Source organism: Oreochromis aureus, linkage group 16, assembly GCF_013358895.1.
Source record: "Oreochromis aureus strain Israel breed Guangdong linkage group 16, ZZ_aureus, whole genome shotgun sequence".
In the NCBI taxonomy this organism is placed as follows: domain Eukaryota; kingdom Metazoa; phylum Chordata; class Actinopteri; order Cichliformes; family Cichlidae; genus Oreochromis; species Oreochromis aureus.
The window spans coordinates 34,623,154-34,645,947 of NC_052957.1; the positions used below are offsets into that span (position 1 = coordinate 34,623,154).

The following is a 22,794-nucleotide window of genomic DNA, read 5'->3' on the forward strand; positions in this document are numbered from 1 at the left end:
AAAAAACAATACTTAATGAAGTCTTAGCTCTCTCAGGGTTTAAGGGTTCCTCTTAACATCCAAGCGGAGCAGAGTGTTGAAGAAGTGGCAGCATTCCCAGAGTGTAGCTAGCTCCATGCTGTCCAGGCCAGCCAGCCTTGGATGCTTCTGACAAGTGAATTTGTGCTGTTTACATACAGCAAATTACAGCTGACTGCAGAGGCAGCCTGGAGCACTGGAGCTGCTTCCTTTATGTAAGAGCCTGAGCTTGTTAATTACTTAGAGACTGTCCAGGAAGTAGGCTAATGCAGTTAGACAAGAGGTTTTGTCTATAGGCTACACTTTGACCTCATGCTACGGCAATCCACGATCAATAATTCACTGTGACAGCTTGAGGAGCTACCAAATGCTTCTGTATGTTACTAAATGTAGCTCCCGAACATAATTAAGGGAATATGTGAGAAAAGCACTTTGCTTTCTTTTCTTACCGTACAGCCATGTGGCAAAAATAAGCAAAGCATGTGTGCAAACACTTTAAACATTCTCTAATCACCACAGCTGTAACCTGTGTGTCTCAACCCAAACAGCCATTTCAGAACGACGCTGCCTTAAACAAACACTGCTCTGCCTCCATTTCATAAATTCTTTAAACTCCAGAGTTTCTCTCAATTATTCATGTTTTGGGAGCCACTGCATTGCAGCATTCGCCCCGAAAGATCGCCACCTAAAATAACAATGTCTTCATTCTGAACACCATGCAACTCTTTATCAAGCTTTGATGTACACCAAACACAGTTCTTCATCACCATATATGTGATGTCACACAGACACAGGTCTTAATGAAATATTGAGAGCCTGTCGCTGTGATGAAGTCATGTGTGTTGTCAGGAACTCAATATCCTTAGTGTCCTTATTTTCCTATTATATTGTTTTATGTACTTTAATAATGAAGGCTTGTAGAGCAAGGCCACCTTTGACTCACAAACTAAGTGCTCAGCCAGACTGAAAAACAGGAAGTTTTAGTGCACAGGCCTATTAATAGATAAGACACAGAAAAGAGGAACTTTTCATATAAGCAATGTTTGAGACTGTGTGACGTGTAAAGTACCAAAATAACACCTATATGAGACACAGTTTATGATTCTAATGTTAGAGCTCTTGCAACTGGCGTTTGAGCTGTGCAGGGGTCTCTCTCTTCCGGAAGATGATTGAATAAAAAGAAATATAAATGTTTTAACACACTATGAGTCGGTTTTCTCTGTTCTGTCATGGGGAAAAAAGTATCGGGGTTTAATAGTGTCCATGTGGTGCTCTGAGATGATCTGCAAGCTGTTTGGCAACACCAAAAGAGTAGCTTGACTGTTGTGACACAATCGTCATGACTGAAAATAACTGAGGACATTTAAAAACAGCTGCTGCTTTCTGTTCACAATAACGACACATAAAAACAAATTCCTCGTGCAGTTTGTTTCTATCCGGTCTTTAAGCCTGTCATCATCAGCCGTTTCCGGGCCCAAACTCAAACGAACACTGCGGCATCACTCAGAGTTACAAACTGTCTGAATTCTTTAATATTTAATAAAATGATCAGCGTTGCTGCTTTACCAGGTGTAACAATTAAGTTTAACATCCAGGCATCCATGAAAACAGGATTTATTAAATTTAACAGAGTTAGAAGTTAGCAGGAAGTTAGCTCGCTAGTTTCCACTGTTAGGGTTCAATGTTGAGAGCAGAATCCATAAATAACCACAGATCCGGTCCAGTGTGCAATTAGACAGTATTTTAATAAACACGTGTGAGTCCGACCGCTGTGCAGATTTCAGCGTCGAACTGAACTTACAATCATTAGACAAGGTTTTATAGGGTTGAGACAACAAAGCCCCTCTTTCGCAAAAAACAGACAAAGTACAGCTTACGTCAACTTAAACCACAAAATGTTCCATGAACTTTAGCATAGTTTTAAAGAACATTGTCTTCGGTCGGTGCTTCCCCTCAGCTCGTCTTCGCTGTCGCTCATCTGGTGCACTTCCTCTAAGTACGCCGGCACACATCTTCACTTCTGCCCTACCAAAATAGATCTACCATGGTGTGTATGTGTGTGTGCGCAGCACGTGCGAGGGCGGCGTGCATGCTGTGTACTGCGTGCGTGTCATGACCTCTCACTATTTGTGTCTGTATGTATATGTCTCGCCTTAAATGCTCTCACATCTCACCCGTTACACTTCTGACCTTCACGTGACCAGGAGCCACAGCTCTTTAATAAGCTCAAATGCAATCATGTATAAAAGATTAAAATCATTTTCATAACACAGGTTTTCCTTCTCAGATCTGCCAATATGTTTGCTCCTCCTAATATAGTCTAAAAGTAACCCCAAGCAAAGCAATTTGAACTTTCCCCTATCAGTGATCTCTAACTAAGTGTGTGTGTATCTCTCGTCTGTCTGTGGGTGCACAGAGTGTGCTTCTGCTCTCTAAACAGTTTCACTTCTGCAAAAGCATGGCTTGCAGACGCATTTCCTGTCAGCCTGCAGTCAGCTTCTCCCCACTGAAGACTTCAGTATAAAAATACAAAACATTCAAAACCTTTAAATTATAGATTCAACTGATTATAACTGAACCTGTAATAAAGACTAATATAATACCAATATATTTGAACATCTGAATGCATCTGAATGCAACATCACATGAAATGGTAATGATGATTATAAAATAGCAGCAAATAATAGCAGTAAAATATTTCTCCCCTTCACACTTCCCCTTTTGACCTCTGGATAACATCCAGAGGTCACCAAAACAACGAAAAGCATGACCGAAACTAATAAATGTCTCAAGAAAATCATTATAACGGCTTATTCTACTTAAAGGATCAAAGAAAAAAACAACCACTTTAATCACTACGTGTAAGCACATTATCAATAGCTCCTAAATAAACTTCATCATAGCTAAAAGCTCCCTAGGAACAACTTCTGTGTATATCATTCTATTTCATTTTGCTGCTCTTATTGTAATGATACATTCTAATTTATTCTTTATCAGACTTAACCAAAATATATAAGCTTTCTCCCTTTGCTTCCGTTTTAAACAAAAACTTGGTCACTTCAAAAAGCATTTGTTATTCTGTAACTGCATTTTATATAAGAGGACTAATTTAGAGCTGCATGTGTTATCTCAATATTTTACATGTCACACAGTTTAGTTACAAACGAAACTCCTATTCAGTTCCTCTTTCTGTCATTTGTTATTGGGCCAACTCAAATTCAGTTAAAAGCTAAAGGAATTTCAGGCCCTAGGCCTCACCTATGTTTAAACCATATGTGTTTGTAAGCGTGAATGCTGTTTATCCTTCTGTTGCTCCAAGTCCCCTACAATATATCGACTGAGACATAACGCTCATCGAAGCTTATGACCTTTAAATGGACCGAACATCAACTCTGTTAATGAGCACGATTGCAATGTGTAAGAAAAAATCATTTCTACATATATAATCTCCAATATTATTCATTTGAGTCCATAACACTTTTAACATCCTCATAAAAGTTCTCCTCTACCCTAGAAATAAATCTATTTACTATCTGTTTCTAAAGCCTACATTATAACCACATTCTAACCTTATGTCACTGTGACAACTTATCCTAAAAATCAAAAAGAAATCACACATTTTCTACTCATAAAATGTTCACTATTTTTCCCCAAAGCATATCCTTTATTCCCACAGTTTCCCCTTTAAGTTTTATATACCACTTCTTATTAACACCAGCAATTTATCTTCTAAACCTAATTCAGTTCATTTTAATCCTTTCTTTTAACAAGTCCTTTCTTTTAACAAGTCCTTTCTTTTAACAAGTCCTTTGTTAAGTTTTACTATATCTAGATTATCAAACAACCCCAATCGTTATAAAATCATACTAAAACCCATTTCAAATTAAACAAATTAAATCTTAAATCCTCTCTTTTTGACACATCTCATGTGGCAAAAACTCAAAATGCTCCACCCAAGCTTAGGAAATTACAAGGGAAAAAAGGTTAGTCATTTCATTTCTCAGAACAGCTCAGCAATTCTCCTCTCCGGTGTTTTGCTCCAGCCCTGAAAACCTGTGTTTAAGGAACAAAATCAATTTAATCATCATGTCAAATCTTCTCCAAATCGTTGCTCCATCGAACTCTGGATCCTTGGAACTTCCTGAAAACAAAACCTGTACTTTACATTTCATAATCTCCCTCTATGATCCAGTCTGTGTCATGACAAAATAGACTTAAACCAAACAGTTATTAATCATGAGTTACCTCAGTTAATGGTAACTTGAATCTCATCAAACAATGTTTCCTTTTAGCATTTTGCATTCTCCCAACAATATAATGTAATCCCATAATCTAACCCCAGTAAATAATTACCTCACAGCACACATCAATATCCCAAAATCAGCACCCCTTATTTAAGTCTCCCACTTGTCCTGTTTGTCAACCTTTATTTATTTCCCTCTTGGTCCCATTCACTCACATTCACTCACATGCATTCACATTACGATATTTTTGCTGATCTGCAGCCTTCATGCACGCCATCAGATGCTCCACATCAGCAAAATGAGCTCAATCATTTGTTTTATTTCGTTTTCCTTTTAGGAAAATAGTTCTCTATATTTTTGACTGGATTGACTCGCTGCAATCATTTTTTAGACAGAGACTTGCCGCCACTCAGTCTCTGATTGTAATCAATTATAATTCTGTAAAGCCCACCTGATTTTCATTACTTGGTAATTTTGTCAACGCCCGTCTGCTCACTGTCTTCCAGGCCTGCTTAGAACAAAATGAAAAAGAGAGCTGATTATTAGCTCATCAAAGTACAAAACAAAATCACCTGACAGGTTTTTTCCTGAGTGCACTTACTACTACAAAAATTTTTCTCTGGGCCCTCTCAGACCTATCCAGGTCTAATCAAACTCCTCTCTCGAAATAAAACAACAGCCTCAAAAATCTGAAACAATCTTAAATTTCACCCGTTCAACACACCGAAAACCTCGTCAAAAGATCAAAGACCGTTTGCACAATGTCTCCTTCCTCACTTTGCCATATGTTTTCATTCAGCATAAGATCTAAACCAATTTCAACCACGTATCATCCTTAAATTATAAATTTCCTGTCCAAATCTGCCCTCTGAACAGACCTGACCACCGTAATCAAATATCCTGATACTTTACCATTATATATTTCGCCAAATAATCTTCAACAGCCACCGCTCTCTCTTGAACTGAAAGCCTCCGACACACACGCACACAGGAAGTGTCTCTGCTCCAGCTAATTTGCATAAACCCACAGCTCAACAGCCAACTTAACAAGAGGAATACATGTTTAAACCTTATCACATTATTTAATTATTTTCATTTTCTTTCTATACTAATCACTTACTTTGATCAATCAGTGCAAGAGCACTCCTGAGTCACTCTTATAAACACTTTTCTTTTGTTTTTTCCATCTATTTTAAATCTTTCCATCAATTGTATTAACCATTCACACCATTCTCTCACTCATACAAGCAGCAAGCAGATCTTCATTGCATATGCTTGTGTTCTTAGCCAGGTTTTAATCAATGTCTCTATGCATTAAGCTTCAAGAGCTTGTCTTTATAAGGTTAATGCATTTTCTGTTTGTGTGTGTATGGGTATGTGTTATTTTGCATCTATGGCTTCGCAGTCTGTCAGACACCTTTCCAATTCTCCAGTTAAGCAGTCAGTTTTCTCCTTCCCCGAATTACTAACCCTCTGTTTTGATTTCCCACCTTAAATAAAGCACTCCTAGTCTTCAGCCAGGAGCTATGGCCTGTTTTCCCGGTTCATGGACACATGATTCTGTGAACAATTCAACCAGAAACTTGCCTTAACTTATCCAGTGATGTTAACCTATAATTTCCTTCCGACTGGTGCATCTGGAGAGTTGGTCCAAGTCTGCTTTACTCCTGAAAGTAACAGAACTAAGACATTTTCATCATTACCACAAGTGCTTAAATGACCCATTTCTCTGTCTCTGGTCAGAAACACCAATTATGCCAGGCATGTAAGCGTGTTCTTCCCTGCATTTTATGTTAATTGGGTGTAAACTGCTTCTTCATTAAATTAATTCATTGAGTTCTCCGTTGCCTTGCGATGTATTCATGTTAATGTACACTACGTGTCAGCTGTTTCTTCACTGCATCCTATATATTCATATTTAATTTATGCATTTCACCACTGAGCTTTAGATTCAAACTATCTCACTTCTGATTCATTTCAAAAATAATCTCACATGTAACAATTTGTATGTGTGTTTTCTATTCATTAAGGTAATGACAATTATTTTCGTTCATTATTCTTACCTTTTCTAATGTTTACCTCTTTGTTATGCTGTGGTGGACATCCCTAAACAATTCATGAGTTCAGGTTTCAATTTTCAGTCCAAACATATGCTATATTCTCGCAGTCAAACTCGTCCAGCTTCATCTCTCACCGGTCCCTGTTCATTCACAGTGTCCTGTTCGTGCTTCAAAGCTCCAGCAAACACAGTCTCAACTCAGCTGTTGTCTTCTTCTCTGTTTCTTTACAGTCTTTCTTTTAGATTAAGTCCCAGCATGGCAAAATATCACCAATGTCCAGTGCTCTTCCACAATTCTTTATCCCACTGTTCAACTGCCCAGCCTGTATTTTCACAGTACATGTTGCATTACTCTTACATGCTGCTGCTGGTCGTCAGTCGCCATCAGTGTTAATGGATCAGTGGCACTGTCGCTTTGCCTGCTGTATTCAAGTCCACGATGTTCTGTCGGTCTTCATCAGGCGATTGACTGTCCTTGACTGTCCTTTGAACTTCTTCTCAGTTTCAGGGACAAAGTGAGAGATCAAGCTGCACAATTTCGAGCCAAAGACTGGCTTATTTTCTCCCAATTCTGTTAATCTGCTCTTCTGCTGCTGAACTCAAGGTTGCAAAGTTGAAAGACGCCCACCTGTATTGACACACTAAAGCATATAATTAGTATTATATTCATTTTTTCTTAAAGGCTTCATTTGCTTCATGGGCCTCATCTGTCTCTCTGTGTTCTCTCTGTACACACTCAGTTCCCATATATGGGCATGCAAAGTTCCTGTTCACTATTTCCTGTCGCTGCAGCCCCGGTACACAGAGCCATATTTCCTGTTCTTCAAACTAATCTAACTCCTTTGTTTTTTCTTTGTATTTATAGTCTACAGGCCCTCTTTTATTCTACTAAATCTTAGTCTAAAAACAATACACCTTCATTTCACTCACACACATTTAAACCGAGCTCTTTCACACATCCAAACAATTAACCAAGGGTATATGCTTATGTGTTTTTGAACTGAGAGAAAAGAAACTCAACCTCTCATACCATCACTCATGCATTTCTTGAATTAAAAGCACTTTCAAACTTTAGCACATCCTACTTTTCATCACACAAGAAATATATTTCACACTCCTTTATTTCATACACCCCTTTCAAATGCTCTAACCTCTTTCAGACGCCATAAATCGTCTCACACGCACTGCCTTTTCTCTCTCAAACTTCCATTTTCCACTCACTCAGACAAATCATGCAGAGTCACTCAAATCAAATACTGACAGCATTCACCCGGTTAAAATCACTCAAAATACGCTTTCATACGAGTATTTTGGACATGCCTTCCATGATCAGAAAGAGCAAGTCAAAAGAAAAAAGAAAAAGAAAACTGAAACCTCTCACCGTCTCACACCCCACTTCTCCCCACACACACATAACTGAAAATAAAACACACCAACATTTATGGCTCACGAAATATACATCTATCAAAATTCAGTCATTTACTATACATCCACACTAATATATTCAAACTGTATTTACACTCTCATAATAAGCAAAACCAACCTCTTATATACAGGAAAATTGGCAAAACGCTCAATACTGTCGAAACTGAAACCACCCTCTCTGCGCGTCCCGCTGCTCATTTGCATTTACACACACCATCCGTGCACATCCGCTGTGCATTACTGACACAGAGACTGATCTTACTCATAGATCTCATATTTTATATTACAGACGCCTTTAATTACAACTGCACAGATTTTTTAGGCCTTGTCGCCTCCTACAAATTTCGAAAAATTTACCATAACCGACTCGAACGGGCAAACCTTCAGGTTTTTTGCGATCAATTCATCAGACCAGACTCGAACTGCTCTGTCCAGATTTTCTAAACCTAACTTAATTTACAGGTAGCCAAAAAAGCGCAAGAATAGGAGACTCTAACTCCTAGCAATTTTGAAGATTCCCCAGTCCTTCCCGGCTCGTCGTGCCGCACTAACCCTACTCTTCAGGGTAGGTCAAGGATAAACGCCTTTATCCAGGAGGGAGCGTTACCTCCGAGAAAATGCGCTTCTTAACAGACGCCGCTGCCGTTCTAGAAGAATTTAGAATAATTTGAGTCAACAATCTTACCCTCCCAACAAGGATTAAGATTGAGGACAACCTCAACAATTTCGGAGATTCCCCAGTACTCCTCGGATGTTGCCCGAAACTATCCCTACTCTTCAGGGTAGGTGAAGGATAAACGCCTTTACCCAGCAGGGAGCGCCACCTCCGAGAAACTTCTTCAGGATTGTATGACCAATGGGACTCTAACCCACAGATTGACCAAATTCCCTATCACTCTAAGTTCACTTATTACTTACTTATTCTCATTACTCAGTACTGTCACTTATACTTCATTATCATTACTTCAACCGGTAAACTTCATGAAAACTTCACCAAAATTAAAAACAGACATTCACCAGTAATTTTCAGTGAGTAGACTTTAATTTGACATGTCCAATCTAGCACATTTTGGAAAATTCAACAGGTATGTGCCTTACCTTTGTTTAAGCCGGCTTGTCTCTCACTTCAGACCACTGACTCCTATCTGCCCATCTAATCACCACAGACCCTGGATCTCTCCATCTACACCAAAATTCCCTCTCTCACCGGACGAGCCCCCAAATGTTAGGGTTCAATGTTGAGAGCAGAATCCATAAATAACCACAGATCCGGTCCGTGTGCAATTAGACAGTATTTTAATAAACACGTGTGAGTCCGACCGCTGTGCAGATTTCAGCGTCGAACTGAACTTACAATCATTAGACAAGGTTTTATAGGGTTGAGACAACAAAGCCCCTCTTTTCGCAAAAACAGACAAAGTACAGCTTACGCCGACTTAAACCACAAAATGTTCCATGAACTTTAGCATAGTTTTAAAGAACATTGTCTTCGGTCGGTGCTTCCCCTCAGCTCGTCTTCGCTGTCGCTCATCTGGTGCACTTCCTCTAAGCACGCCGGCACACATCTTCACTTCTGCCCTACCAAAATAGATCTACCATGGTGTGTATGTGTGTGTGTGCGCGCGCGAGGGCGCTGCATGCTGTGTACTGCGTGACGTGTCATGACCTCTCACTATTTGTGTCTGTATGTATATGTCTCGCCCCTTAAATGCTCTCACATCTCACCCGTTACACTTCTGACCTTCACGTGACCAGGAGCCACAGCTCTTTAATAAGCTCAAATGCAATCATGTATAAAAGATTAAAATCATTTTCATAACACAGGTTTTCCTTCTCAGATCTGCCAATATGTTTGCTCCTCCTAATATAGTCTAAAAGTAACCCCAAGCAAAGCAATTTGAACTTTCCCCTATCAGTGATCTCTCTAACTAAGTGTGTGTGTATCTCGTCTGTCTGTGGGTGCACAGAGTGTGCTTCTGCTCTCTAAACAGTTTCACTTCTGCAAAAGCATGGCTTGCAGACGCATTTCCTGTCAGCCTGCAGTCAGCTTCTCCCCCACTGAAGACTTCAGTATAAAAATACAAAACATTCAAAACCTTTAAATTATAGATTCAACTGATTATAACTGAACCTGTAATAAAGACTAATATAATACCAATATATTTGAACATCTGAATGCATCTGAATGCAACATCACATGAAATGGTAATGATGATTATAAAATAGCAGCAAATAATAGCAGTAAAATATTTCTCCCCTTCACACCACCTAAACATGACATACCATGTTCTGACTGAGAGATTTCTGAAACATTCAAACGTACAGCTCTGCTATCACTTCCAACATAAATGAAGACAGAAAACTAAACAGCAGTGACGTTTGTAGGGTTACTGAAGTTGGGCTAGCTGGTATATAATGATATGCTACGTGATCGCTAGCGACACAGCTATGTTAGCATAACATAAACACAGTGAAGCTGGAGGACGAACGCGAACTTTTTTCCACTCGATAAAAGTTAACGTGAGGGTTCCCGATGGTTAGGGACAAATGCAATCGCATGGCAGGATGCTGTAAACCAGGGGTCTCGAACTCCAGGCCTCGAGGGCCGGTGTCCTGCAGGCTTTAGATGTGTCCTTGATTCAACACAGCTGATTTAAATGGCTAAATTACCTCCTCAGCATGTCTTGAAGTTCTCCAAAGGCCTGGTAATGAACTAATCATTTGATTCAGGTGTGTTGACCCAGGGTGAGATCTAAAATCTGCAGGACACCGGCCCTCGAGGCCTGGAGTTCGAGACCCCTGCTGTAAACGGACCAAACTTCAGTCAGGAGAACAACTGAGATAATCCATCCACAATGCGAGGTTAGTCATTAATATACTGCTGCATGGGCTGGGCTGTAGTTACATCGTAAGGTTTTAAAAACTGAGCTTTAAAATGAACAGTTGTAATTAATAGAGTAGTTTGGACCCAGAAGCAGAGTTCATATGTCATCAACAACCGGCTTGGTTCACAGGGAAGCAGTGGTTAAGACAGCAAGAGGGTCCTGGTTCAAACTCCAGTCGGGGTTTGTAGCACCAAAAAGACATGAGTACAGATAGAAACAGCAGTCTTCTCTCAACTCTACTGGTTCTGAGTGAAAGACCCTTCAAAGAGGATATTACTGTTCTAACTTAAATAGATGCTATTTTTGATTTTTTAAATATTAATATTTATTCCCCCTCCTCTTTACAATTTCAATAATATCCTAAAATAAACTACATTTGGCTACACTATCCGTTTCCACAGAAGTTGGCCTTATTTCCTTGGTGTTGTGGTAATGTAGGGAAGTGGAACAAGGTCCAAGGACCCAATCAGAACCATCTCCAGGGATTTTCACCAAAACAAACAAACAAACAAACAAACACACAAACAAAGTCCCAAAAAGCTGGCTCCAGGGCAGCAGTGCAAAGCTGTTCTGCAAACCTTTCACCATCAGTTGCTGAGTAAAGGTCTAACTACAAGAAATCCACCAGTGACATTTCACATTTTTCTAACTTTTTTATAGCTATGAAACAACTCAACTACAACTGTAGTTTTGATCAGTCCAGTTCATCTGTTACTTTTTTACCAGAGGATTTTACCATACATACAGATTTCCATCATCCATGGCTCATCCTGCACTTTGCAAAATATTCACCGGTTTAGAAAAGTGCAGACAATTATACCCATTACTGTCATTGTGCAGTGGATACTATGGCTCTGTCTTTAATCCAGCACAGGATTAATACTGTATCCATCTGTGAATGGATGAACATGTCATGGCCCATCTGTGCAGAGCTGTACATTGTTGTTATTTACTGTATGTGTCTTTTCACAGCTGTTTTTACACAGCACGGTAACCTGTCGTCCACCAGGTGTGGAGCCAGTTTTACCTTCATGTCTTATGAGAACTAGTCCATGAATGATGCATAGCTTTACACAGCAGCAGTTGGACTCATTTTTAATGGGAATAAATCCACAGAGGAGAGACTGTGAAATTCTACCCATCAGTTTCTTGCAGTAGTCTCTCCCACAGACACCAGCTTCAGTGGTTTTTGGGTCTGGTGATAGCATCAGGGAACCTCTTCTTACACTGCAAGTCTATGTCCAAAGGTCCAGATATAAGGCAAGTGTTGGCACTGATGGAAGGCTTTGTCCTGCTTTCAATCACTGCACTGAGCTACGCTAACCGTTTAGGAATCATAAGTTGCTCATAAGTTTCATGGAGAAGTACCAAAAATGTTTCACCTTCTGGGAGAAGAGTTTGTGACATACAAAATTAATGTCTACTTGCTTAATGCCATTGCTGCGATCAGAAGGTAACTTTACCAGAGAAGAAACTCTTGGCTCGTAGGTAGCTGACACTTAGGCGGAGGATGGACAGTTTATCCAGACTGGCGGTCACCTCTTCAGGGAACGGCAGCAGACTGGCCAGCCGCTCCAGCTCCCCGTTTAGCCTGTCTCTATGTCGTTTAGATGGATTGGACTTGGATCCCTCAGTTGGTGGTTGCTTCACCCTGATTACAAAGCAAACAAAAACCATTGGTATTGCTGTAGGTAGATTAGATCTGGTTCTTTATGTATGCAGCCTGTCTTCTGTATTACAGGGAGTGCAGAATTATTAGGCAAGTTGTATTTTTGAGGAATAATTTTATTATTGAACAACAACCATGTTCTCAATGAACCCAAAAACTCATTAATATCAAAGCTGAATATTTTTGAAGTAGTTTTTAGTTTGTTTTTAGTTTGAGCTATTTTAGGGGATATCTGTGTGTGCAGGTGACTATTACTGTGCATAATTATTAGGCAACTTAACAAAAACAAATATATACCCATTTCAATTATTTATTTTACCAGTGAAACCAATATAACATCTCCACATTCACAAATATACATTTCTGACATTCAAAACAAAACAAATCAGCGACCAATATAGCCACCTTTCTTTGCAAGGACACTCAAAAGCCTGCCATCCATGGATTCTGTCAGTGTGTTGATCTGTTCACCATCAACATTGCGTGCAGCAGCAACCACAGCCTCCCAGACACTGTTCAGAGAGGTGTACTGTTTTCCTCCTTGTAAATCTCACATTTGATGATGGACCACAGGTTCTCCATGGGGTTCAGATCAGGTGAACAAGGAGGCCATGTCATTAGTTTTTCTTCTTTTATACCCTTTCTTGCCAGCCACGCTGTGGAGTACTTGGACGCGCAGTGATGGAGCATTGTCCTGCATGAAAATCATGTTTTTCTTGAAGGATGCAGACTTCTTCCTGTACCACTGCTTGAAGAAGGTGTCTTCCAGAAACTGGCAGTAGGACTGGGAGTTGAGCTTGACTCCATCCTCAACCCGAAAAGGCCCCACAAGCTCATCTTTGATGATACCAGCCCAAACCAGTACTCCACCTCCACCTTGCTGGCGCCTGAGTGGGACTGGAGCTCTCTGCCCTTTACCAATCCAGCCACGGGCCCATCCATCTGGCCCATCAAGACTCACTCTCATTTCATCAGTCCATAAAACCTTAGAAAAATCAGTCTTGAGATATTTCTTGGCCCAGTCTTGACGCTTTCAGCTTGTGTGTCTTGTTCAGTGGTGGTCGCTCTTCAGCCTTTCTTACCTTGGCCATGTCTCTGAGTATTGCACACCTTGTGCTTTTGGGCACTCCAGTGATGTTGCAGCTCTGAAATATGGCCAAACTGGTGGCAAGTGGCATCTTGGCAGCTGCACGCTTGACTTTTCTCAGTTCATGGGCAGTTATTTTGCGCCTTGGTTTTTCCACACGCTTCTTGCGACCCTGTTGACTATTTTGAATGAAACGCTTGATTGTTCGATGATCACGCTTCAGAAGCTTTGCAATTTTAAGACTGCTGCATCCCTCTGCAAGATATCTCACTATTTTTGACTTTTCTGAGCCTGTCAAGTCCTTCTTTTGACCCATTTTGCCAAAGGAAAGGAAGTTGCCTAATAATTATGCACACCTGATATAGGGTGTTGATGTCATTAGACCACACCCCTTCTCATTACAGAGATGCACATCACCTAATATGCTTAATTGGTAGTAGGCTTTCGAGCCTATACAGCTTGGAGTAAGACAACATGCATGAAGAGGATGATGTGGACAAAATACTCATTTGCCTAATAATTCTGCACTCCCTGTATTTTTATGTGTAGATTCGCTGTGTATCAAACACAGACATCACTCTGGGTCTAAAAAGTGTGTCAAGTAAAGAAGTCCCTTAAAGATCGACTTTCATTCCAATAACCAGCAGAGAGCGACCACTCCAAAAAGACCTCAGTAAACTCTTTCTGATGGCAATGGCAGATGTAAACTCAATGTGCTTAATACAGATAATAAAGACATAAAAAACTTCCATAGGTTTACAGTGCAGTAAGACAGTTTATTGTCTCAATCACTTGGTTAAACTCTAAACTAAGCAAAGTGAATCACATTCTGTGACTTCAAGTGACGATGGCAGACCTGAGACCCACTTGTCTCTGCTTCCAAACGAGTGACAGAACTGACTTTGAAGCTGTCACCTTCAAAATGATGCACGACAAGTGAAGTGTTTTTAGTGTGTTGGAGCTTCACTGACGACAGCATGCAAATAACATTGTACAGCGGAAGAGATAACGTAAGGTGTGATTTAAGGTAGGTCTACCTTAAATCATAACTATATAAGTGAATTGTGTACCTTGGCTTCTCAGTCAGATCTGCCTGTCACATTTCAAAAAGCCAAGATGGTGGCCTAATGCTCATCCTGCAGTCGTACACTCCTAGCCAACTCAGGTTGTTCTTTTATGAACAGTCTATGGTTTTCCAGCCTGCACAGTAAGCAAACACTGGCATTTGTTGTGTGAAGTAATCCTTTAACAACACCCATCTTAATCTATCTGGCTGTGACAAATAACTGAAACCAACAAGCTTTCAGTTCAATCAGATTTTAATCATTTCTTAAAAGCAACATGTTAATTTGTGGCTGTAACTGGTGTTTTTAGACTTCAGTATAATCTGAATGATTTAGCAGATGCAAAGAAAGAAAGTCGTACTAATGTAGGCTGACAGATCCTGATATGAGAGATCACAGAGCTCAAAGTAAAGAGTACCTTCTTTCTATACTGTACTGTCATAAAGAAACATAGGAGTAATACATGACTTTATTGTTCTAACGTTAAAACATCCAGTAACTGATAACGTAGATCGTCTTGTCAGTATATATACTACATATATTTTATAGCTTGCATTAAAATTGCAGCCAATCACATGGTCTGAACTTCAGTGCTGGGTGGGCCTCCCTGTCGGCCTACATTTAAAACACTGAACGTTTCTTTACCTAAACTCCAAATCGAAGCTGAAGTTTCACATTTTCTTGTTTTTTTCCAAACTAGCATGGCAACAATGTGAGTGTAATACAACTACAATGGCCTCTCCTAACATCCCAACATATGGATGGAGATCTGTTTATCCTGCACATCACAGATAGCAGCTTAACATGCCAGGCTTGTCTCTTTTCCTCTCTCTGTCTACATTCAGTGCTGCACCACGTTGTTATTTTCACTCAGATTCATTCTCTGATTTGATATTTTCTGAATCTCTTGAGTCTGGAATCGGATAAACATTCAGCGTTGCTCAGTCAGGAAATTTGTTTCCGTGGAATTGTCACGTGTCATGTTCTCAGAGTTAAACAAGCTCAGGAAGTCAGGAACTCTTTAAAGCAGAAGAAATTGAAACTGAGTCCCTGTTTCAACATAAATCATCTCAGTACTGACAGTATGTGTCAGCAAGAGGAGAATTATAGGCTGTGTTTAGGAGCTTTACAGACACTGAGGCCATTTTCAAGAATTATGCTGCAGCACTGATCCGTTTCTGAACTTGAGTTCTGTCACATTCATGGGAGTCAAAGTCATTTCAGTTCTTAGGCCTGACCATCAAAACCATAGTAACCTAGAAGTGCTCAGTGTTCTCGTTTCCTTCTGCAAAGAAGAGTGGGCCACAGTTCCTCCACAGCAAAGTGAAACAGTCATTGCAACTTATCACAAACACTTGGTTCAGGGAACGATTACATTTTCCACACAGGGCCGGGTTGGTGTGGTTAGCTACTTTCCCTTAATTCATCAAATTATCACCTAATAATTGCATTTTGTATTTACTGGATTCTGCCATCAGATAAACATTCAGCCTGTTTAACCCTGAGAAGAATTTAGGTTTGTCTAATATTAACATTTATTCGATAAACACGCTAAAAGCTGAGAAATCCGGAAGGGGGGGAAACCATTTTTATAGCAGCGTATTAGGGGAAAACTGAATGTAGATGTAATGATTTTAGATATGACTTCTGCCACACTTTCTTTTTAAATAATTATCTCGCAGCTTTTCCAGAGTCAGATCACATCGGAGCAGAACAAAGGCCCGCTGAGGATGCAGATCATCTCTTTGCTGTTTTACTACATTTTAGTAGAGACTGAGAGGAAACCGTTTAAAGCTGGACTGTGACCGTGACGCCACTGACTGCTTGGAATTTATTTTAAAAGATTTACTGAAAAAGGTTCGTGAGTGTTTGAGTCGCGTTAATGCGATTAAAAAAAGATTAGGGCCTCTTACCAAAGGCCTTTTTATAAAATGATTTGAAATTAAAAGATGTAGAATTTTACTAAAGCAACAACAACATAAAAAAAACGAAGATATCTTCAATATCCTTGCAAAAGGGAACGAAAGGGAAAAAACGGCCCAGCTGATTGTTTGAAGGGCGTTTGACAGAAAATAGCCGAGCAGTCGTCCCGAAAGCCCCACGGCCGGGGAAACGTTGGGACAAATAAAAATAATTCATGTACAATAATTCACAGAAGTGTGGCGTTATCATTAACAGACAGAAAGAGAGAATTATTGTTAAAGAATGAGGCCACAGCTGCAGGCCTGCGATAATCCGCGCTGAACATTTCATACACTGAACATCCACCGACCTGATTCAGCATCGTCAGCAAACACCGATTTGTTTCGATGAATTTAGGCCGACAAGGAAACAAATCTATTTCTTAATGTGACGTGGATGTTACAATACACGCAGGGAAACCTTCAAAGATGAAATGAGAGAAACTTACACTCTCTGAACGGGTTTTCTCCTCTTGCGTCCTGCATACATGACTGTTACTCTTACAGAAGCCTCTGGAGAATCCGTCTTTCTGCGCTACATGTACAAAAACTCTGCTTTTATCCTCCGCATCAACTGCAAAAGCAGGTCAGTCAAATTAAAATATGCGATAAAGAATCCGACCTGCTATAAATGAGAACATTCTCCAGTCAGCTGCGGGTAAACATCAACTTGTAATGAGTGAAAAAGCAACGCAGAGTTTTGCTCCTGAGGAAAAGGAGTGCGCACTTTGCTCCACTTTCCAACTGCCGCAGAACAAGCTCAAAGACGCGCTCCCAGTATTCCCATTTACTCGGCTACATCAGCAGTGTCCTCCAATTAGGCTGGACAGCAGTTATGAGATGGACAGCGGGTGCGCGCATTCCACTAGCGGGTACGCCCCATGCAAATTCCTAACGGATGCGCGCTTCATGGGATTCGCGTTCAATGCAGTTCAGGGCAGCAGGGAGGCGTGTGGGAAACGTGCGCGTGCACATAGGAGAGTCTCCTGGAAACACTGGCACGGCGAGTTCACGCAAGCTCGTTCCCGAGCGAGTCCTGGCGTCCAATCAGCGCACAAAGCAGCCTCAGCAGGGTTACGCGGAGGCTGAATGTGGGACAGGGGTCAGACTCATATATGCCAGGGAGTTTATTCGGACACTGATAACATCTGTGATGGGACAGAGATACAAACATGAGCACAGAGACACAATATTACCATAAAGAGATGGAAAGTCTGCAGAGAGGTAAAAAGGATTCAAATGAGAATCAAAAGGACCACAAAAGACAACATGGAAAACAACCACAGAGTGATGGCAGACAATCAAAGAAGAGTGGGAACAACACAGTGTGACTGAAAGATAATCAGGGGAACAGGAACATCTGGATCCTCCTTTTTATGAGAAAAACTATTTTGTCCTCCTCAGTGCATCGTCAGAAATACTTAATAATTAATGGGTACATTAAAGAAATACTTTAATGGCATCCCACAAATCTGTGGGTTCTCTCCAGGTACTCCAGCGTCCTCCCACAGAACAAAGACATGCAGGTAGTGGTGTTGGGTTAACTTGGAAGTCTATGAGTGTAAACGGTTGTCTGTCTGTTATCTATGTTGGACCTGCAACAGTCTGGTGACCAGTCAAGGATTTACCTTTGGCCCATAGCGGCTGGCGGAGGCACCGTCTCTTTATATTTGGCTTTTTTGTCATTTTTGTAAGTGGCCTTTTTTTAAGGACCTTAATGCTGACATATGTCATCAAAAAACAAAACACAATTTATTCGCAATACTTTAGTTAAATCTACAAACAAAGTTTAAAGTGGTATTTGCAGTTATAAACTTACAGTTTGGTTTTACATTATTTGTCACTGTGTGGCACCAAATATCTTAATTTAAACACTTAATTATGTTTTATGTTCTTATGTTATCATCTCGAGCAGTAATTCCTTCCAGTTTACTTGCACGATAGCCTAAACAGAAGGAGCAGGGCTAACTGGCTGAACAACAAAACACTTTCAAGACTTAAGAAGATGTAAGAAGGCATAAAACAGAGGTGTATGTCCAGACTTTGACACAGTTTCTATAATTAATTGAAGCAGCTGAAAAACTGAGAGACTGAGACGATTTCATATCACAGATTTGCTGTATGTAACATTCACAGCCCTGTACCTCTGTGCCATCAGCACGTACCGTCAGAGGCTGAGCACAACTGGATATACTGGGTCACATGACCACACCAGCCAGCCTAAAGGTGATAGGTTATATCGTAGCATTTATTGGGAACCTTAAGTAATGAAGTGCAAGTTCATTGCTTATTAAACTTTAGTAAATACTGATTTTTCTGTGAATAATTACATAATTAATGAAAGAAATAATTAATATAATAATTATAGTTAATATAGTTAATAATGTCATTGTTTAAGTTGTTACGTTGAGTAATTTGAAAATAATTATTTTGTGGCTCATTTTCACTATTCTATTTTCCATGATTTCATCATTTTGCTTGTTAACCTGCTGGTGCAGCTCAGGATGTGATGCTATAACAATTTTGTCAAAGCTGTCCACATTTACCACTAACGTCCAATCAAATCCTCTCATTCTCAAGTGTTTTATTATAGAATATATAGTCACATAATTACAATGTGAAGAATTAAAATCTCTCTGACTTTACTTTGCAAATGTTTTTAAGACAGTGTTAATAATAATTAAATGAAAAATGCTCTGATCTGTTTCCAAGCAAAATGTAATTTTAAATAAATTCAAGTGAAATTTTGATGAAATTTGATTAAAAGTATTTCATTGAGCTAATCCACCGTCTTCAACCACAAAGATATATTGTTTTACCTTAAAGCTGTGGTCAGTTACTAATACCTACCTCTGTGATGAACAGTGTTTTTTTTCTCTCAGGGCCTGAGCATGAATTGTATCTCCTCACAAACTGAGACCTCAGACGGAGTTTCACGTTTATTTATGAAATTTGCTACAAACATGTAAACGACACACCTGGGCAGTCTTAATGACACACCTGGGCCATGGTAAGTTGCAGTGCTTTTGAGTTTTCATTAAAGGCAAATTTTGTCCATTTTCATGAAATTTGCTGTCATTCACATAAACATTCTTCAATCTGGACCAAACTTCTCACATGTCACAAGGCTGTGCCCCGAACACGTTTTAGTTGTTAAAATTGACAGTGGTCACAGCGCCACCTAGTGGGAACAGGAAATGTCATGTTTTAAACTTTGGAGTACAGTTTCAAGGCACTTCACCCCAGCAACCTCACATTTGTCCAGGAAAGCTTTGAGGATTTTGTCTTAGATTGAAAACTGTGAGCGTTTCACCAAACGGCGTGACCCCAGCAGCATGGTAAATGTTGATGTTTTGCAATGAAGTATAAAATTGCTATAACTCAAAGAAATCTAGTCCAGTATCTACTAAACTTCACAGGCACGATGAAAGTCCCACCCTGAACAGATTAATGTACCCATTATCAGCAATAGTTAGAGCGCCACCTAGTGGAAGCAGGTGGTGCAGTTGGTCATGGAATATTGCAAACTGGCTCCACAGCACAAAGTACAACATTTACAGAATACAACATTTCAAACAAGCAGCTCCTGCACTATGTTTCATCTATGACTGAAATTTGGTAGCCTAATGTATTATCTTAAGGTCTCTTGGAGTCATAACTAATGTTCCCTCTAATTTTTCACATGTCTGAGCGAACACACAAACTCCCTGAGCGATCCCTTGGACCACTGTGAGCGACATCAGACGTGTGCACTGTGATCGCGCTGGCATCTAATCCATCCAAGTTACATGGTTTATTAAAATAATCAAATTACAGCATTTACATTTATGTTAGACTACTTTTAATTAACTGCTTTAGCCCACTTACAATGAAAATGTAAAAAAAATCTACTCATTGACCTGTGTAGTATGTTAACACTATTGGAAGTAAAAATAACTTGAACTCCAATTTTGAAAACACAACTTTCTTTCTTTTTAAAAAAAGCTCTGACTTGTATTATGAGTCTGTGGTCTGGGAGAGAGTCCTGTAACTCTCTGTCTGCAAAATATAGTATATAATGACCAATGCTGGGCAATTAATTATATAGTTACTTCTTCAAAAAAGTAACTCAGTTTGGCAAACAACAAAGATTTTTGCAGCTATTTTTTTTTTAAATGCAGCCAAGGCGTTTATTTAAAAAAACATTTCAAACTATTTACAGAACAATCAGCTGTTCTGCATCAAATCTGATGCCACACAAATTATTTGTGCCACTCCAAAAAATAATTTCTGTCCACTATGAGATAAAGGAGAACAACAGCCTGATACCTGCAGGCCTGACAACAGCAGATGTATCACTGCTGTAACACCTGTAACATTCAGCAGCCGCCTCATTGTTCTGACACACACAGCAAAACTACACTACACACTAACACACAAGATTTGGCGCTAAACGTCGCAAATCTCTCACATATCAAAGCACCGCCACTCACCCTAAGACTTCCCCTTTCTTAACAACTAGATGCCACGTTGCTAGGGATGGTACCGTGTCCGTGCCAATGATGGGACCGGTTCTGATATAAACGGTAAACCAGACCGAAAAGCAGCGCACATTTCGGTGCTTTTTTCGGTGCTTTTTTTTCCTGAAGCAATTCTAGCCAATCATTTTCCGCTTTCCGAGGATAGTAGGCGGGCCAGGTACGTGACGCTCTTTTAGAGCAGAGCTACAGATTAAAAATGCCCAAGGCGAAGCGGTCAAAAGTCTGGCTGTACTGCAGCAAAAGATGCAAACTCAGCAGCCTGCAACAAGTGCTTTAAGCTGATACTGTGATACTGTCAAAGGAGGTAACACCTCAAATCTGATGAAACACCTGGTGACGCACAGCGGTTTTTTTTTTTTTTTAAAGCCGAGAAATGCGCCGTGTTTGATAGCTTGCTGCGAGACCTCACACCGTGCACATCTACTGCGGTTGTGGTGCCTGTTATCGGACCCGGAGTTAGCAACATCCCCAAAAACCCGAAGAGTAGAGTCCTGGCCCCTAGCCCTGTCAGTGTAGCAGAAATGATGACGGATGATGATGGCAGCAGCAGCCGCTTCTCCTCTGCGTGAGTAGCTTCATGTTGTTCGTGTAATTAACGCTGAGTACCCTAACCACATTATTACATTAATGCATGTAAGGTGAACTAGCAAACACCGTCGTAGTTACATGCGGCTGTCTTCTTGTTTGATGGCAGATACTCCTTCACCCTGGCCAAAAAGGCTAAAATGACCAAAGAAAAGTGGAAAACAGTTAAACATGAGAGGTTTTTTGACAAAGTTTGTGTTTTTCCATTGTTTAAGCACTGCTTCCAGCCAAGAGTGAGACCATATATGCCCTATAGCTGCAGAAAAGGCTAACATTGTTATCTTTTTACAAAAAAACAGTTAAACATGAGAGGTTTTTGGACCAATTTTGTGTTCTCCATTCTTTAAGCACCGGTTTGAGCACCGTTTAAGCACCAGCACGGCACCGGTATCGCATAAAACCTAAACGATACCCATCCCTACACGTTGCCATATCATTTTTTGATTGGTCGACATGGTACTTTTTTGGACGAATAGGAAAGGGAGAGGGGGGTGGAGTTTGTTTTTGCTCCCAGGTGGAGAGTGCTTTCGAGCCTGTTTTCTTATAAAACGCCGTTTTTACCGTTTATTCCTGCAGTAAATATAAACAATGACAGTATTCAGGAAGAAAATCAAACATTGCATATTTTTTTTTATCACAACTCTGGTTTTACGTGGCCTATCAACACTATCACACTTTTTCCGTCAACTGTTCCGTCTGTCCTGCTCACATCTCCAATGGTTGGACACGTTGTCATTAACGTGGCTTCACTCCACATCAGCCATGCTGCTTTGCCAGCTAAAACACCGGTGTCGGCACATAAGGACGCTGTCATAGCCTGTCAACGACGTTGATTAGCTGCGTATATACAAATGTAAATCGCATTATTGGCTGGACTATAGGATAAGGTGGCATCGTTCTAATACAATATGGGAGCAGCCAGTCACTTACTGACTAACACTGCAAAACAGAATTGTTAAAGTATTAATTTTAATTTCAATTCAGGTTAATTTTTTTTGTGCGCAACACAGATTTTCTGTGCGCAGAGACCGTGCCAGCAGTGCGCAATTGCGCATGTGCGCAGCTTAGAGGGAACATTGGTCATAACCTAAACCCAACAGGAAGTCAGCCATTTGGAGCAAGGTTTTTATCGTTAACTAAAACTAACGAAATAACAAAAACTAGAAGTGAAAAAACATTTTCGTTAACGGAAATAAAAATAAAAACGAAAAAAGGAAAACTAACTAAAACTGTAATGAGTGTTCACAAAACTAATTAAAATTAACTGAATTTATAGC

General features: G+C 40.1%; 1 protein-coding gene across 1 annotated transcript in view; it reads right to left on the reverse strand.

Annotated features, from left to right (window-relative positions):
- The window catches only part of LOC116332780 (aryl hydrocarbon receptor-like), a 42,800-nt gene extending 25,610 nt beyond the window's left edge, over positions 1 to 17,190 (reverse strand). The window contains exons 1-3 of the mRNA XM_031755834.2: positions 17,035 to 17,190; positions 16,862 to 16,947; positions 12,095 to 12,282 (exon numbers count right to left, since the gene is read on the reverse strand). Coding sequence (XP_031611694.2) covers positions 12,095 to 12,282; positions 16,862 to 16,902 — 229 coding nt within the window. The 5' untranslated portion in view covers positions 16,903 to 16,947; positions 17,035 to 17,190. The remainder of the gene's footprint in view (positions 1 to 12,094; positions 12,283 to 16,861; positions 16,948 to 17,034) is intronic.
- Positions 17,191 to 22,794: the final 5,604 nt, after the last annotated feature.